Genomic DNA, 16,929 nt, shown 5'->3' with positions numbered 1-16,929 from the left:
ATTATAGGCTAGTGCATGGCTACTAATATCTATACAGACTTTAGGCAGTTTAGGGGCTATTGTCATTGTAGATTGTTCAGGCTATTTTCAAAACGATGTTTATACATTTGAAAACATGCATAATAATATAATAATGTGTACTTTCCGTACTTTAAGTACATTTCTATACCAACGTGTGTTACTTTACTGGACGTTTAACTGTATAAACACAGTATTTATACGTTCCAGTGTTCATATACTTTAACTTCAGTGAAATACTACTTTTATATCTGCTTGTAAACATTATGGTGAGTAATTAGACCTGAGGTCGATTCTAACAAAATGTCTTCTAAATCCTGACAGTTTTCTGAAAGACTCCGTGTTTCTATATCAGTGGTTCTCAAACTATTTCATGTCGGCTGGATCTAATAATATCTAATAATATCTTGTTCCCCAACAAGCTCGTAGCGCGGAGATCTGCTTTTTTTCAACAGCTAAAGTATTTAACATAATGCTTAAAACACCTAAAGGGTTTCCCGCACAGTCTTAATTATCATTGGTTGTGTCACTCACCATATATGGAATTAAAAGTAATATGATACCATTGATTGATTGAAGTATTTATTGACAGTTTTCAGAACTCGATACAGAGACTGTTACTGATACAGCATTACGCTGGTTTCTATTTAATATATTATGTATTATAGATATATGCAACAAAACATGATACCAACATATTACTGCTACAAATAATAATAACAATAATAATAATAATTATTATTATTATTATTATAATAATAATAATAATAATAATAAAAAAAACAAAAACAACAACAAAAAACGCTTGCTTCTCTCGCAAAACCTGGCAACACAGAGAGAGAGAGAGAGAGATAGAGAGAGAGAGAGAGGTTGTGTTGATAGCAGGTTGCTACAACGTGACACACACACACGCACACACACTCGGATGACAACTGATAGTGAGTGAGTATACATTTATATTTCAAATTCAAAGTGTCCGCTGTGTGTGTACGCGCGCGCGCGCGCGCGCGTGTGTGTGTGTGTGTGTGTGTGTGTGTGTGTTGCCCCTGCTAAACTGACTTAGCAGCCAACGTGACAGCAGCATGTTAGCAGAGTTAGCATGTCATTGATTTGTGTGTGAGAGAGAGAGAGAGAGAGAGAGAGAGAGAGAGAGAGAGAGAGAGAGAGAGAGAGAGACACACACACACACACAGACACAGAGAGAGACACACAGACACAGAGAGAGACACACAGACACAGAGAGAGACACACAGACACAGAGAGAGACACAGAGAGAGACACAGAGAGAGAGAGAGAGAGAGAGAGAGAGAGAGACAGACACAGACACAGAGAGAGACACAGAGAGAGAGAGAGAGAGAGACACAGACACAGAGAGAGAGAGAGAGAGAGAGAGAGAGCTTTTCTGAATGTTGGACCCCAGGGTCTCTGACAGCTTATTCCATGGGATGCAGATTTACATACCCTCTGTTCACGGAGAGCCGCTTGAGTGTTGGTGAGATGTTTGAAAGATGCATTAACGTGGCTATAGGAGACACTATAGGAGACACTATAGGAGACACTATAGAGCGCCACAGTCCCTCCCCCTTTCAGAAAAGCGAGTGGCCCAGGAAATGAAACCCCAATGCATTCTCCCATCGGCACTTCTAATATAATTTATTTAAAGACGGTTACGCCGCGGACAAAGCCAAACTCGGATCGTGACAAATCATGACAATGAACACAATGTTTTGGGCCGATCAAATAATTAATAACCAAAACATTGTGTTCATTGTCATGATTTGTCACGATCCGAGTTGGCTTTGTCCGCGGCGTAACCGTCTTTAAATAAATTATATTAGAAGTGCCGATGGGAGAATGCATTGGGGTTTCATTTCCTGGGCCACTCGTTTTTCTGAAAGGGGGAGGGACTGCGGCGCTCTATAGGAGCCAATGGAAACGTGGTATTTTTATAATGGAAACGTGGTATTTTTATCATCTTTTGTCTCGTCTTCCTCCAGGTGATGGATGGCCTCCTGCCGACCCACTGAGCAGGACGGCACTTTAGCCCCTCCCCCTGTCGCTCTAGCCCCTCCCCCTGTTTCCCTAGCCCCTGCCCCTGTTCTTCTATTGGTTCGAGCCCGGTCGGCCGTGTTAAACTCCGCCTCCGACAGGCGGCGGCAGCAGCGGAAGACCCTCCCCCGTCCCCGTTCCCGCGCGGTGGTGAGCGTCCAGCGGAGAAGCTCCGCCCCGTCCTGCCGGCAAGCTCCGCCTCCTCCTCCTACTGACGGTAGGGTGATCACCGTTGACAATTAACTGTGACTGACAGGCCTAGGCCACGCCCCCTGCAGAATAGGCTCCGCCCCCTGCAGGATAGGCTCCACCCCCTGCAGGTGCTGTGATTGTGATTGGTTAATTGTGACTGACAGGCCTGTGCCCCGCCCCCTGGAGGTGCTGGAGTGCCGGTACCGGTGATGTCACGAGAGGAGGCGGGCTCTTAGGGAAAAGGACCTCCCCCTTCACCTACGGACCAATCAGGTATTTGGCGCTTTCATTTTACATCCTCCACATGTTTTGATGAACTCAAGCCCCGCCAGCAGGGGGCGCCACCGTTCACCACCGTTTCTATTGGGCTGTAGAAGAAGACGGCCTCCTCCGTAACCCAGAACAACAACAACGGCGGATTAATCACTCGCTAAAGGTCATTACACACTGGCGAATTAGCCACGCGATGCGAATAAGCGATCCAAAAAAATGCGAAATATTTGCCCCGGCGAATTTAGTCGCGTCTGTACACATATAAATGCGACGCGTATTGTGCGATTATATTCGCCAGCCCTCCACTCCAATCTCCTCTCCCCCTCCTCTCCTTCACTCCACTCCTCTTCTCCTGCGTTATGTCATTATTGGTATCCTTTCTTTCATACCCTGAAGAGAAGGCACTCGGGTGCCGAAACGTTGGTCTTTTAATAGAAGTGTTCTGTATCGTGATTCGTGACTACGAGCTGTGCAACCGATCCTTCCTTTACAAGTCCGTCTCCCGTCCCGTGGTCAGCACGCACCTCCTCCATCCTCACTATTGGTGTGCACCGTGCGCTAATACCATACAGACTCTACCTCTTTTGTTTGTATTGGTATATCCTACTATCCTTTTCCACCACTTCTTGTCTTCTTCACTACCGTGATGTGGACTCCAGAGGCATTTGGGATCGACGGCCGGTCCCGGTCGGCTGCTCACCCGTGCCGTCGATAAAATAAGATTATAAATAGGGGGATGTTTAGTTTAGTTTAGTTTATTTCGCACAATAAAAACAGTACAAAAAGGTAACATCAATAAAAGAAGTGTGTGCAGGTGAGAAAAGAAACCCAGGGAGGGCTTATATGTGGTTCTCACCAAAGTTAATATACAATTTAAACAAATTAACAAAGTAATCAAACATAGGTATAGAAAATAACATACAAAAACAAGAAATACATTATTTACACTTGTGAAGTGGGATGTCAGCTAATTTGGGCCGCTTTTTGGTAATTTGGTAATTAAACTGAGAAAAAGCAATGCATGACACTAAATTGGGTTCATATGATTATTATTGACTGTTTAATTATGTTTAAGTTAAATGTATTTAATAACAAATAATAGTTTAGTCCCTACAGCTTCTGAAACAAGCTGTCACATATTTTTAAGATGTAGCATTTTCATGTAAAATTAGCCACCTGATCAGCTAAGATGGGCCACCGTTTTGTTTTAGCCTTGCTTTTTAAAGTTGAACAGCCAATGGATGCACATGATTCTCGCTACAAGTGTACTTGACATAAAACAGTCTATGGTTGTTATGGCGGGAGATGCAATTCATCACTTGACGCAACAGATGAAATAATATCAGTCATATATGACTACTCAGGGTAAATGCCAGGTGAAAGCAATCTCAGTTGTCAATGATAAGGTGATCACGTATACTGCTTAGCCGACTTTTTTTAATTTTAATTTTCAGCTAAAATGGGCCACTCAAGCTGCAAAGAAAAACAGTCATTTCTGATTTAAAAGAAATCACACCCGTGTGAAGTGAAGGGTGCTCTTTTCATCGTTCATTAATCCATTCATTGTCGATGGGAATTTAGTCTTTGTGTGGGACAAAAATCGCCGATTTGCTCAGACACATGACGTAAATTCTCCATTCATTGTGAATGGCATTTCATGTCTGTGTTAGGACAAAAATAGCTGAATATAGGAGGGGCTATACCCAATACCCACAATAATGTCATTAGCCCTACATTGTATTAACCCATTCTGAACGGTGTCAGCATCATGTCGTGCTTTAGCTATTGAAAAATAGCAGATCTACAAGCTCATAGCGCGCCACCGAGTGGCGCGCTACGAGCTTGTAGGTCTGCTATTTTTGAAAGAATCGAAGAACGACTGACATTTTTAGAATCTGATCTCAGGTCAGAATGGGTTAATCAGACCAGTGTGTGTGTCCAGTGGAAACCTCGTATGAATCTGATCTCAGGTCAGAATGGGTTAAATAAACCAGTAAGACACCCTGAGGGCAAGGAGCGAGCGTGCATGCATCCGCCTGGGTGACAGCAGACTGCTGGGTGAGCGCTGGCACTTTGGCATGGGGGGGGGGGGGGGGCATCAGATCAACATATGGAATTAATTCTGTACTGGCCATAAATGGAGCTAGCTCTGATCCATAACCTTCTACTGCTTCTACGATTCTGCCCTGCGCAGTAAGTACAAGGCTATGGGACTTACAATTTTAAATCTCAAATCGAAATCAGACCAGCCTCTCCTCTTTGGCGAAAATAAAAAGAACGTTTTTGCTACTCACCAAAACAAAGGCGGGTTGTGTCAATAGAAAGACTACTTTCCTTAGTGGAAGCACTCTGAGCCCCCCGCCACACGTATAAACGGTACTTTTTGGCCAAAAAGGGATTTTTTTTCACCGGAGGAAAAATATCCTCTATGAGGCAGTTCTCTGGGCAAGATCAGCAGAGGGCGCAGCGGAGTAACTAAAAATGTTTTTTTTTTTCGGTGGAAACAAAATCCCTTTTTGGCCAAAAAGTACAGTTTATACGTGTGGTGGGGGGGCTCAGAGTGCTTCCACTAAGGGAAGTAGTCTTTCTATTGACACAACCCGCCTTTGTTTTGGTGAGTAGCAAAAACGTTCTTTTTATTTACACTAAAGAGTAGAGGCTGGTCTGCATTCATGCGAGCGGCGGAAGTTGATAGTAACATAGCTCTAATGCAACGCATTAGAGCTATGGACCAGAGCTAAAATGGAGCGTGTCTTCCTTGAGTGTACAGATGAGGTCAGATCAACATTATCCAGAACAGGTCAGCTCCATATATGGAGATCTACGTGTGGCAGCGGGGGCAGTGTCTTGAGTGTACATGGTGTGATGAGGGCCCAGGTATAGGGCTGGCCCTTAATTTTTTGCCATTTTTTATGGCCGCCACAATATTAGCACGCAGAAAATAGGTTTGGCTCGAACTTCTGAACCAGATGAGCTAGAAACAACGCAAACTTGGTGTCTATTTCATGGTTTCTCAATGGAATACCTGTTTTCATTATTGGGTGTGTCAATGGAAGTCATGAACATAGTCAGAACCATAAGCAATGTCCGATACTTATAGCAGCCCATTAAAGGTTTTATGACATTCATTTTCATTTTTTTTCGTTTTTCTTTTTTCTTTTAGGTTTTATGACCTCAATTACACCCAAAAAACCTGAACTTTGAACATTCAGTGGATTTTCTGTGGTCTGAAGTTTTCTTTGGGGTTTGGAAGCCTTTTGAGCTACAATGAAAACAGGCAACACAGTGAAAACAGTGACATCTGCTGGCAAATCCCATTGACATATATGGGATTTGCAGGCTCTTACATCACAAACTGCCGGCAAATCAGAGCACCTGTTTGAGCCAGAAAACCCCACATCACAGAAAATCTACTGAATGTTAAAAGTTCATGTTTTTTGGGTGCAATTGAGATTAGAAAAAAATAAGAACAATTCCAAAATCTTTTTTTTAATGTCACAATCCCATTAAATTGCAGCAGGGCTGTGGCAGGAGAAAGCACACAAACTAAACAGTGTTCCATGCATTGACGGGTTGTGACACTGTCAAGCATGTTGGCCACAGGAAAAAGACACTGTGTGGGCTGTATTAGTAAGGGCATTTTATCAGGTATTTGACCAATCTGGGAACTAAATCGTTACCAAGAAAATGTCTTCACCAATGTGTTTCTAAAGGTGTCTAATAACATGTACTAAAAGTTTGTAATTCAACTCCTGTGGGAAATTGAGTTATTAGCATAATATGTGACCATACCCATAACATCCTATATAAAGAAAAAAAAGTCCAAATTTCATCATTCTTTCAGTAGCATGTGACATATGAAACTAGGGGGTTTTCATGATTCTGAATCCATTCCAAGCATTAGGGAGGAAAACGGCCATAGCCGTCATCACAAACGTGAAGAGGTCAGCACATTTGGTCAAGTGGATATGGCCTAATTTAGCCCAAGGTGTGTTTTTTGTGCAAAACTAATGCTTGGAAAGGATTCAAAATCATGAAAAACCCCTAGTTTCATATGTCACATGCTACTTAAAGGGACACTTCACCCTTTTTGCAAAAAAATATATGTTAATGACGTTTAGGAGCTTTAGAACACTTTCCTGGGGGTCTTTATGTGTGTAATATGTGGTTTTAGATATTTTAGATTGTAGCAGTGAGCCTGTTGTCTCTGATGTCATGGACACTGGGCTCATTTCCTTCCTGGACTACATGTTGTCTCAGTAAGACAGCTCTCCCCCCTATCAACAAGGAGGAGCAGTGCACCAATGAATTATGGGAATTGTAGTTCAGGAAGGTAGTGAGACCAGTGTCCATGACATCAGAGACAACAGGCTCACTGCTACAATCTAAAATATCTAAAACCACATATTACACACATAAATACCCCTAGGAAAGTGATCTAAAGCTTCTAAACGTCATTAACATATATATTTTTGCAAAAAGGGTGAAGTGTCCCTTTAAAGAATGATGAAATCTTGACTTTTTGGCCTTATATAGGATGATATGGGTATGGTCACATATGCTAATAACTCAATTTCCCACAGGAGTTGAATTTCAAACTTTTAGTACATGCTATTAGACACATTTAGAAACACATTGGTGAAGAAATTTCGGGTGCAGGTCTTTTTTCCGACAGCATATTGATCCGAAACCTCAATCCTAACCTAACCCTAACCGCAAGCACGGGAGCAGCACATGTCGGACCATCGCTTTTTCGCATCGCAGCGACGGTCCCCCCGCTGCGGAGCGGACCGTTGCCCCGTCGGCTAGAATGCTGTCGGAAAATAGTGTGCCTCCCGAAATTTCTTGGTAACGATTTAGTTCCCAGATTTTCATAGATTTCTCTTACTATATGGGCTTCTGAGCTTATACACATGCCCTGTTGATATTCATTTGGGAGGTAGAAGGAAGCTTCTGGCCAATTCCAAAGATTGAATTCTGGATCATAAAGAAATACTGATTTGACACCGAAGATCACCCATATATCAGACAATCATACAAGTGATGGCGGCCATCTTGAATATTCAATGACCATTTTCAAATTATGCAAAAGACACTTACCAAGTACTATATATGGTAAATTAGTCTGAAATATCATATTATATCCATCATTCATAAGAAAAGAGTTGTTGCTGGTGGCCATTTTGAAAAAATCAATTGTTTTGTCAAGTACGGCTGTGTCAAGACATAATGTCCTGTGTGCACATGATGTGCAGCATTGGCTGTTAAAACTCAAAGGTCTAGAAACCTTATAGCTGGCTCATTTTACCTTAGTGATATGGCCCACTTTACCTGAGACCACCCTACACACAGACCAAAGTTTGGCGGAGCCCGCTGCTCGCTGTTGCCGTTGCACACGCACACACATGTGCCATGTCCACGGCACGCACGCACACGCGAGCGCACACACACACACACCCAACAGAGTTGTAGGAGGGGAGGTGTGCAACAGTGTGTGCGCTGCTGCGCTATCCCGACCCGCGTAGCCGGACCGACGGCTGCTCTGTTGACGGCTACTGTACGGTACGGTATGCCACTGTTTATACACGGCAACAAGTTTGGGCTGCATTCTGATTGGTCAGAGGTGCTGCAGTTCGCCTGCGAATGTCTGCAAAATTCGACACCAGAGCGAACATATAAAGAGCGAAAACTGTCGAATTTACGCACATTCGCCACTGATGTGGAAGCTTGCATTGACTTCAATTGTTTTTTTTGTAAATGCGAATTATTCGCACGATGCGTTGCCAATTCGCCAGTGTGTAATGACCTTAAGAGTCGTTAGAAGCGTTCATATTTTAGACGCGCGGTCACGGGGAAGAGCTATTGAGACACTGAACACTGTCGCTTTATTTATCCAGCGCCATTTGAAAATGTAAAACTTTAAAAAAGGCCTAGAAAGGCCTCATCTGGGGGCACGGTGGCACAGTTGGTAGTGCTGTCGCCTCACAGCTAGAAGGTCCTATGGGTTCGATTCCCGCTCGGGACGCTGTGGGCGCTGGCGGCGTGTTTCCTTCTCCGCGTCATCAGTGCCCATACCCGAAGGCGGGGTTGGCGAAAGGGCCTTTCTGTGTGGCGTTTTCATGTTCTCCCCGTGTCCCCTAGGGTAGGTACCCTCACATGTTCTCCCCGTGTCCCCTAGGGTAGGTACCCTCACATGTTCTCCCCGTGTCCCCTAGGGTAGGTACCCTCACATGTTCTCCCCGTGTCCCCTAGGGTAGGCAGGTACCCTCACAAAAACATGCAGTAATCCTGGTCTCTAAACTGCCTCCCCCTGGCCAGCCGGGGCGCCTGCATGAGGGGAAAGGAACTGGTTGGAATAATATATTGATATATTGATATATTGATATATTGATATATTGATATATTAATATATTGATATATTGATGTATTAATGTATTCATATTTCCCCCCCCCTTTTACCTTCCTTCCAACCAGGACTGTTTCCGTCTACCCCACCTTTCCCTCTCCACCCAAAACAACCAATCAGAGAGCTGCTCCAGCCAGACCCTCCAATCAGAGAGCAGCTACAGCCAGACCCTCCAATCAGAGAGCAGCTACAGGTCAGTATAGTAGTAGTGACTATATCTACACAACTGTCTATGGCAGTGGTTCCCAAAGTGGGGTCCGGGGACCCCCAGGGGTCCTTGAGGGAGTTCCAGTGGGTCCCTCACTTCACACAGGTGTGATGTTTTCATATCGATCAATAAAAAAGCCCTGAAGACGCGTATTCACGTCCACGGCAGCGTTGGTGTTAACCCATTCTGAACGGGAACCCATTTTGGTGTTCAGCATCATGTTATGCTTTAGCTATTGAAAAATAGCAGATCTACAAGCTCGTAGCGCGCCACCGAGTGGCGCGCTACGAGCTTGTAGGTCTTCTATTTTTGAAAAATCTAAGGAACGACTGACATTTTTAGAATCTGATCTCAGGTCAGAATGGGTTCATCAGACCAGTGTGTAGTCCAGTGGAAACCTCGTATGAATCTGATCTCAGGTCAGAATGGGTTAAGCAGAGCCTAAAAGGTCCCGTCTCATCGCTGCTTGCAGCTATACTTATTATCAACCCCTTCATTTCAGGGACAGCGTCGGTCGTCGTCATGCCAGCCAATCAGTCGTCTCCCTGGGGCGGGGGAGGCGTGGCAAAACCGCGGCTGGACTCCTCCCCCTCCCCCCTGGTGGTGAGTGGTGGAACTGCAGCCGCCGTGCCGAGCCTGCTCTGGAAACTGCGCCGCGGAGCAGCCGGGACTCGAACCGGCGCACGGCAGCGACGGTGCGGCACGGAGGGTCCCGCTGAGCACGAGGAGGAGGCCGACGGGACACCGCTAGACGCTAGGTATGCCTTCTGTAGTCCAATGTCTCCGAGATGACGGGGAATTGTAGTCCAATGTCTCTAAGATGCTAGGGAGTTGTAGTCCAATGTCTCCGTTTTCTTCCGCAGGCTGAGGAGCAGCGGAACTACAGCTCCCACAATGCCTCTCTCCTCTGAGGACAGTGGGAGGAGTCACGCTGCTCGCCCTCCTTTCCTCTCCCCCCTCGAGTTGGAGAGTCCACCTACTCCTCCTCCTGCTCCTCGCTGCCCCTCCACAGAGTGTCCACAGGGTGGCGCTAACATGGAGTTCTCTGACGCTGTGCAGAAACTGATGAGGAGTATCCTGCAGCGACCTCCTGACCCTGGAAACGCTAGCCTAGCTAACGCTATGCTAGCTAGCAGTGCCGTGGCTAATGCTACCCTGGCTAGCAGTGCCGTGGATAATGCTACCCTGGCTAGCAGTACCGTGGCTAACGCTAGCCTAGCTAACGCTATGCTAGCTAGCAGTACCCTGACTAATGCTACCCTGGCTAGCAGTACAGGGGCTACTGCTACCCTGGCTAGCATTACCGCGGCTAACGCTACGCTACCTAGCAGTACCTTGGCCAATTCTACCCTGGCTAAAGGTACCCTGGTGGGCGGTACCCTGGAGACTGACGGCCAATCGGAAGCATGCGAGTCCCGAAGCGGCGAGCCAATGGTCTGTTCCTTACCCATCGGCCCCGGTGGCGCTGTGGAGCCGGGACACAAGGTAACTCGCCAGTGTTGTTTTCGACGACTAAAACAGAGACGAAAAATGTTCGTCGACAACCTTTTTTCCACTGACGAAAACTACATGGAAACTAAATGAAAACTAAAGCTAAAGACTAAAGACTAAAACTAATGGGCTTTTTACTCATTTTGCACCCACACTCCCTGGATGCCAACAATGAACCTCTGAACGGCCTGTTATAGCGCCACCAGGAGGCACACTTTTGAAAAACACATTTTTGGATGTTACTCCTCTAGATTCTGTCCAAAAATCCATAGTATAGCGCCACCAGGAGGCCACAACCTGACCTGTCCTGGTGGAGACTTTATCTAGTTAAGGTTATTTTTGCAGTCAGTCTGTATTTGGGGGGGGGGGGGTCAAATAATTGACATGGTCAAATAATTTCCGGAGGTCCCTGACCAAGGACGTTGAGAACCCCTGCAGTACAGTACAGTACAGTACAGTACAGTACAGTACAGTACAGTACAGTACAGTACAGTGCAGTGCAGTGCAGTGCAGTGCAGTGCAGCACCGCTCACTTCAGCCTGGTGTGATCTTTCTCCGGTAGACTGCAGCAGCCGCGGACCATTCTCCTCCCTGCCTTACTGTGTGTGACCACCGGGGGGCACCACCGCACCACGCAGTGCCTTCTCCGTGTGGCCACCAGGGGGCGCCACCGCACGACCTAGTGCCTTCTCCGTGCCTTAGCCACCACTGTGCCGACGCCCACCCCAGAGGCTCCACCCCTTCATCCAACACGACGGTAAGTCCACCCATCCGTCCACCCATCCATCCGTCCGTCCGTCCGCATACTTATATGCTTTAATACGACGTTCATATAAAACACAAAATTTAGGTTCATGTTTTAGGTTATTAGAGAAAGTAAAAGATGAGTGTTGATTTCTTTTTCATTTTGCTGCTTTCTTTCGTTTTAGGGATTTTAGCTGTTTTTTGATAGGGGGCGGGGGCATTCGAGCATTGGGCTAAATATGTATATATATATATATATATATTTTTTTTACCCAAGAAATTACACCTGGCCACAGAATATCACAGATGATCTACTGATTGTGAAGGTATCTTACTGTGTGTCGTAGTGAAGCCACACTATGTCAGTTTGACACATTCAGTAGATCCTGTGATCTTTAACCCATTTTGACCTGAGATCAGATTCTAAAAAAAGTTCAGTCGATTCTTTTCAAAAAATAGCAGACCTACAAGCTCGTAGCACGCCACATCAATAGCTAAAGCATAACGTAATGCTAACACAATTACAATTTACAATGTAGGCATTTAGCAGACGCTCTTAATCCAGAGCGACTTACATTAAGCAAGAACAAAAAAGCATGGGAATACATCACATAAAAACATTTATCAAGAAACATGCGTAAGCTAAGAAAGTAACAGGAATATCGATATAATGAAGCTATACGTATAAACTATACATCTATACTACTATGCTATACATATGTACTATGACGTGCTATGACTACATAGCCTGGCTCCAGCCCCTGAATCGCTAGCCACATAAAAAAATTATGTTCAGGCGATTTAGGGTCTGGTGACGCCCTCGAAGGAGGTCTCAGACTCGGTTTCAACGAGCGTCGTTTCAACTCGATGACGTCAAACAACAGTGCCGTCCAGAAACAAACAAACATGGCTGCCCCCACTGCGGTAACCCACGACCGTATCAATCTGGCTATTAAATCGACGTATGATAAATAGTTTCTTTGAAGACACGAGAGGTTTTATAAACATCATCATCCGACATATTTTACCGCTTTTGTTTACATGCTAGTAGTGCTCGTTGGCTTTGTTTGTTTGGTTAGCAAACAGGTTAGCCATAGCCACATGATTGACAACAACGTCATCTGCTTTCCTACTATTCTGAATGGTTGGTATGAACCAATCACCAAAGACTGCCTCTTTGGCAACGCCCATCCCAGAAACGGTTGTAGTAGGGAGGGCTTTCAGACTGAATAATGGAGTGAAACGAAATAAAAATTCAGGCTGAGTGTCAGGCTACTGACTAGTGAGGCATAAAATGCAATTATAGTGCCGTCTACATAACATGCTATAAGTCCGTATCAAATGCTATCTTAAGTCTACAGAAATGCTATATAAGGGGGGTGCTTAAACATGTAACACCAAAAGGGGTTCGGGGTCCCCCCCCCCCCAAAAAAAAATTGTTAACTGACATTCTAATCGTTGACAGGCCTGCGTTGTGGTGGAACCAACAGACTCCTCCCCCTCCTCCATGCACGGCGCCAGTGTGTGCGCCATGCAAGACGCAGACTGTTTACAAGGTAAATGTGACCAGATTTCACTGAGAGCACTGACCGAGTTAATGTCGCAGGCAGACTCTTCATTGATTGATTGATTGAAATATTTATTAACAGTTTGTAGAATTACAGTACATTTCAAGCACAAACTCAATACAGAGACTGTTAACTGTGAGTGGACGACCCAATTAAGCATTACACTTGTTTACAAGAGGGTCCACATTGTTCAATTCATCAAAACATATAGAGACATACAAATAGACACTTCTATGTAGTTAAAGAACAGAACAGGAATTCATCATATATAAGCAAAAAGGGAAAAGATACATATACAGTGAGGGGAAAAAGGGGGGGGTGGGGTGGGGGAGGATTCAGATTTTACGGGGGCCAGTTTCGAATTGCAGCCGTCCGTAGGTGCCCTTTGAGAGCGGTTTTGAAGGAGTCAAGGGATTCACATGTCTTAATGACTGTTGGTAGGGCGTTCCACATTTTGGTGGCATAGGAGCGAAAATAATTTAGTCCCTTGTTTGTGCCTACCTCACATACTAGAGCATGTCTGAAATAAATATAAATATGAAATAAATGCTTAAACAGGTATCTGTAATGTTAGAGTCCACAGAAGACATGTAAATTTGAAATAAATGCTTAAACATGTAGCTATAGGTGTAATGTTAGAGACCACAGAAGACATGTAAATATGAAATAAATGCTTAAACATGTAGCTATAGGTGTAATGTTAGAGACCACAGAAGACATGTAAATATGAAATAAATGCTTAAACATGTAGCTATAGGTGTAATGTTAGAGACCACAGAAGACATGTAAATATGAAATAAATGCTTAAACATGTAGCTATAGGTGTAATGTTAGAGTCCACAGAAGACATGTAAATATGAAATAAATGCTTAAACATGTAGCTATAGGTGTAATGTTAGAGACCACAGAAGACATGTAAATATGAAATAAATGCTTAAACGGGCATGTTTAAAAGCACAAAAACAGACCATAAACACAAGGTTTAAACTCCATCATATGTCCGCTCGTATTCCAGATGTTTCTATTTCATTGTATGTGGGAGAGTCCTATAAAATGAAAATATTTTGGTGTCTTGTCGGAAATATCTAGAACTACAGTTCCGCTAAACTCTGTATACTTGGAATATATCCAAAGAACTTTCTGCAGACAACTAACCAGACAAAAATCTTGGACTTTGGACTTCTTCAAGCAAGGAGAGAAAAACAGGGAGACATAATGAATACTATACAGACTATTGTTTAAGAGGAAAAGAAACAGAACTGGAAACTAAAGAACTACACAAATGTTTTATTTTATTTTTTCTTATTTAGATAATTATTTTTTGTTTTGTTTATACAAGTGCAAGTGTGTGTGTGTGTGTGTGTGTGTGTGTGTGTGTGTGTGTGTGTGTGTGTGTGTGTGTGTGTGTGTGTGTGTGTGTGTGTGTGTGTGTGTGTGTGTGTGTGTGTGTGTGTGTGAATGTACTGTATGTAATGTATGTTATAAAAAAAAGCCAATACAAATATTATTGAAAATAAATAAGTAAGTATTCTCACATCCGTGTTGGTCCGATTGTTTTTTGTTTTTTGTTTCAGCCTCCAATCAGATGTCTGCGTCCGTGGGCTCCGTGGCCAATCAGATCTCCGCCATACAGCTGACCAATGGGCCGGTGCCTTCGTGCCCCTCCCCCCTCCCCGAGGAGCTCGTGATTGGAGGGTGAGTTTCAATTATTGCAAGTTCGGTATAAATTAGAAAAAGAAACTGTCTTAGACAATTTGATTTGTATACGGTAGAGCTAGGAGTGATTCTTACTAGTCGACTTTAACTCCATATTATGTAAAGCAAACAAACATATTTATTTATTTTGTAATGATATTTGTACATTTAAAAACGGTGTACATTGGTCACTATAATCTACAAAAACTAGTCAACTATGGGTTTACTAGTTGCTTAACCCGTTCTGACCTGAGATCAGATTCTAAAAATGTCTTCTACATCCTGACAGTTTTCTGACAAAGTTATGTTTCTATGTCAGTCGTTCTTAGCTTGTAGATCTGCTTTTTTTCAATAGCTAAAGCATAACATAATGCCAACACCAAAAGGGGTTAAAACCCTAGTATATGGACACTATTATATTCATATATTATCTATATTTAGTTATTAGTTATATAGTTATTATACGGCCATTATAGTGCCAAGAGGTGAGTTTCAACACAGACAGTGCAGTTCCTTTGCTTGCCCACACGAGGGTGGTGGAGAGTCGTCTTCACGGGACCATGTCTCTGCTCTTCAATGGTGGTTATAATAACTTCACACAGAGACACTGGACCATGTCTCTGCTCTTCAATGGTGGCTATCACTTCACACAGAGACACTGGACCATGTCTCTGCTCTTCAATGGTGGCTATCACTTCACACAGAGACACTGGACCATGTCTCTGCTCTTCACGGTGGGGCGGGGCACAGTGGGGCGGCGGTGGCTCAGGGGTAGAGTGCCTGGATGGGAACCGCAAGGTTGCCAGTTCGAACCCGGGCTCCCCCAGAGTTACTGTCGAAGTGTCCTTGAGCAAGACACTGAACCCCTAATTGCTCCCGATGTGCTAGTTGGTGCCTTGCATGGTTTCCGCTGCCATCGGTGTGTGAATGGGTGAATGTAATGCACAATCTATGTAAAGCGCCTTGGATAAAGGCGCTATATAAATGCACCATTTACCATTTACCATTTACCTTCAATGGTGGCTATCACTTCACTCAGAGAGAGGACCATGTTGTCTCTGCTCTTCAATGGTGGCTATCACTTCACTCAGAGAGAGGACCATGTTGTCTCTGCTCTTCAATGGTGGCTATCACTTCACACAGAGAGACACTGGCATGGCATTTAGGGCAATATACCGATATTACCGTTTACCGCAATATTTGAAATATTATACAAGTAAGACGCGCAAACGCGGGAAGCGAACGCAGCTATACGTCCAAATATGGAGTGTGTTGCATCAATCACAAACAAATCACTCAGCTCCATATATGGGCACAAAGGGGGGGACACACAGGCACACAGACAGACAGACAGACATGATCTGCTAGGTCTCATAGTAAGTGCTGTATATTTTAGACAACTATAATTTAGCCTGGCGCTGACGCTGGATTACGGCGACGAGGCGACGGCAGCGTTGTGGGAACCGCCTCCGCCCAGGAAAGCAAACCAAACATGGCGCCGGGGAGAGTAACAAGTCCTAGCAAGTCGGTTCGCAAAAAAGAAACATCCGGAAATACAACTGCTGTTTGGCAGCATTTCGGGTTCCAGCCAAATGAAAAAGGCCGATAATCGATAATACCGATTATCGCGATATTATTCACGGCATCAAAAAACAATATTGCCCAAGCCTAATTTAACCCATTCTGGGCGGGAACCCATTTTGGTGCTAGCATCCATGTCGTGCTTTAGCTATTTTAAAAATATCAGATCTACGAGCTTGTAGGTCTGCTATTTTGAACGACTGACATAGAAACATAGCTTTTTCAGAAAACTGTCAGGATGTAGAAGAACATTTTTAGAATCTGATCTCAGGTCAGAATGGGTTAATATCTCAGAAAGGAATGTTCGAATTAATCTGATCTCAGGTCAGAATGGGTTAAGGCCAGGCACGGTTGGATACTGGAAACTAAGGTACGTTGACTAAACAGTCCTCTGGAAACTAAGGTATGTTGACTAAACAGTCCTCTGGAAACTAAGGTACGTTGACTAAACAGTCCTCTGGAAACTAAGGTACGTTGACTAAACAGTCCTCTGGAAACTAAGGTACGTTGACTAAACAGTCCTCTGGAAACTAAGGTACGTTGACTAAACAGTCCTCTGGAAACTAAGGTACGTTGACTAAACAGTCCTCTGGAAACTAAGGTACATTGACTAAACATTCCTCTGAGGCCTCTGGCATCGTCATACTATAATTCAGCGAATGTCTGAATGTCTGAATGTCTGAATGTCTGAATGTCTGTCTGTC

The 16,929-nt window shown here is 44.1% G+C and overlaps 1 protein-coding gene across 1 annotated transcript in view; it reads left to right on the top strand.

Moving 5' to 3' along the window:
• The first annotated feature begins 851 nt into the window (after positions 1 to 851).
• The window catches only part of ttll4 (tubulin tyrosine ligase-like family, member 4), a 42,945-nt gene continuing 26,867 nt past the window's right edge, over positions 852 to 16,929 (top strand). The window contains exons 1-9 of the mRNA XM_080755792.1: positions 852 to 960; positions 2,016 to 2,284; positions 2,424 to 2,532; positions 9,007 to 9,131; positions 9,649 to 9,904; positions 10,010 to 10,631; positions 11,200 to 11,394; positions 12,847 to 12,937; positions 14,524 to 14,644. Of these exons, the coding sequence (XP_080611918.1) occupies positions 2,023 to 2,284; positions 2,424 to 2,532; positions 9,007 to 9,131; positions 9,649 to 9,904; positions 10,010 to 10,631; positions 11,200 to 11,394; positions 12,847 to 12,937; positions 14,524 to 14,644 (1,781 nt within the window). The 5' untranslated portion in view covers positions 852 to 960; positions 2,016 to 2,022. The remainder of the gene's footprint in view (positions 961 to 2,015; positions 2,285 to 2,423; positions 2,533 to 9,006; positions 9,132 to 9,648; positions 9,905 to 10,009; positions 10,632 to 11,199; positions 11,395 to 12,846; positions 12,938 to 14,523; positions 14,645 to 16,929) is intronic.

The sequence above is a fragment of the Protomyctophum bolini genome, assembly GCF_963924005.1.
Source record: "Protomyctophum bolini genome assembly, chromosome: 22".
Taxonomy (NCBI): Eukaryota; Metazoa; Chordata; class Actinopteri; order Myctophiformes; family Myctophidae; genus Protomyctophum; species Protomyctophum bolini.
Note: the sequence above shows the minus strand (reverse complement) of the source record. Positions and strands in the feature narration are given on the sequence as shown.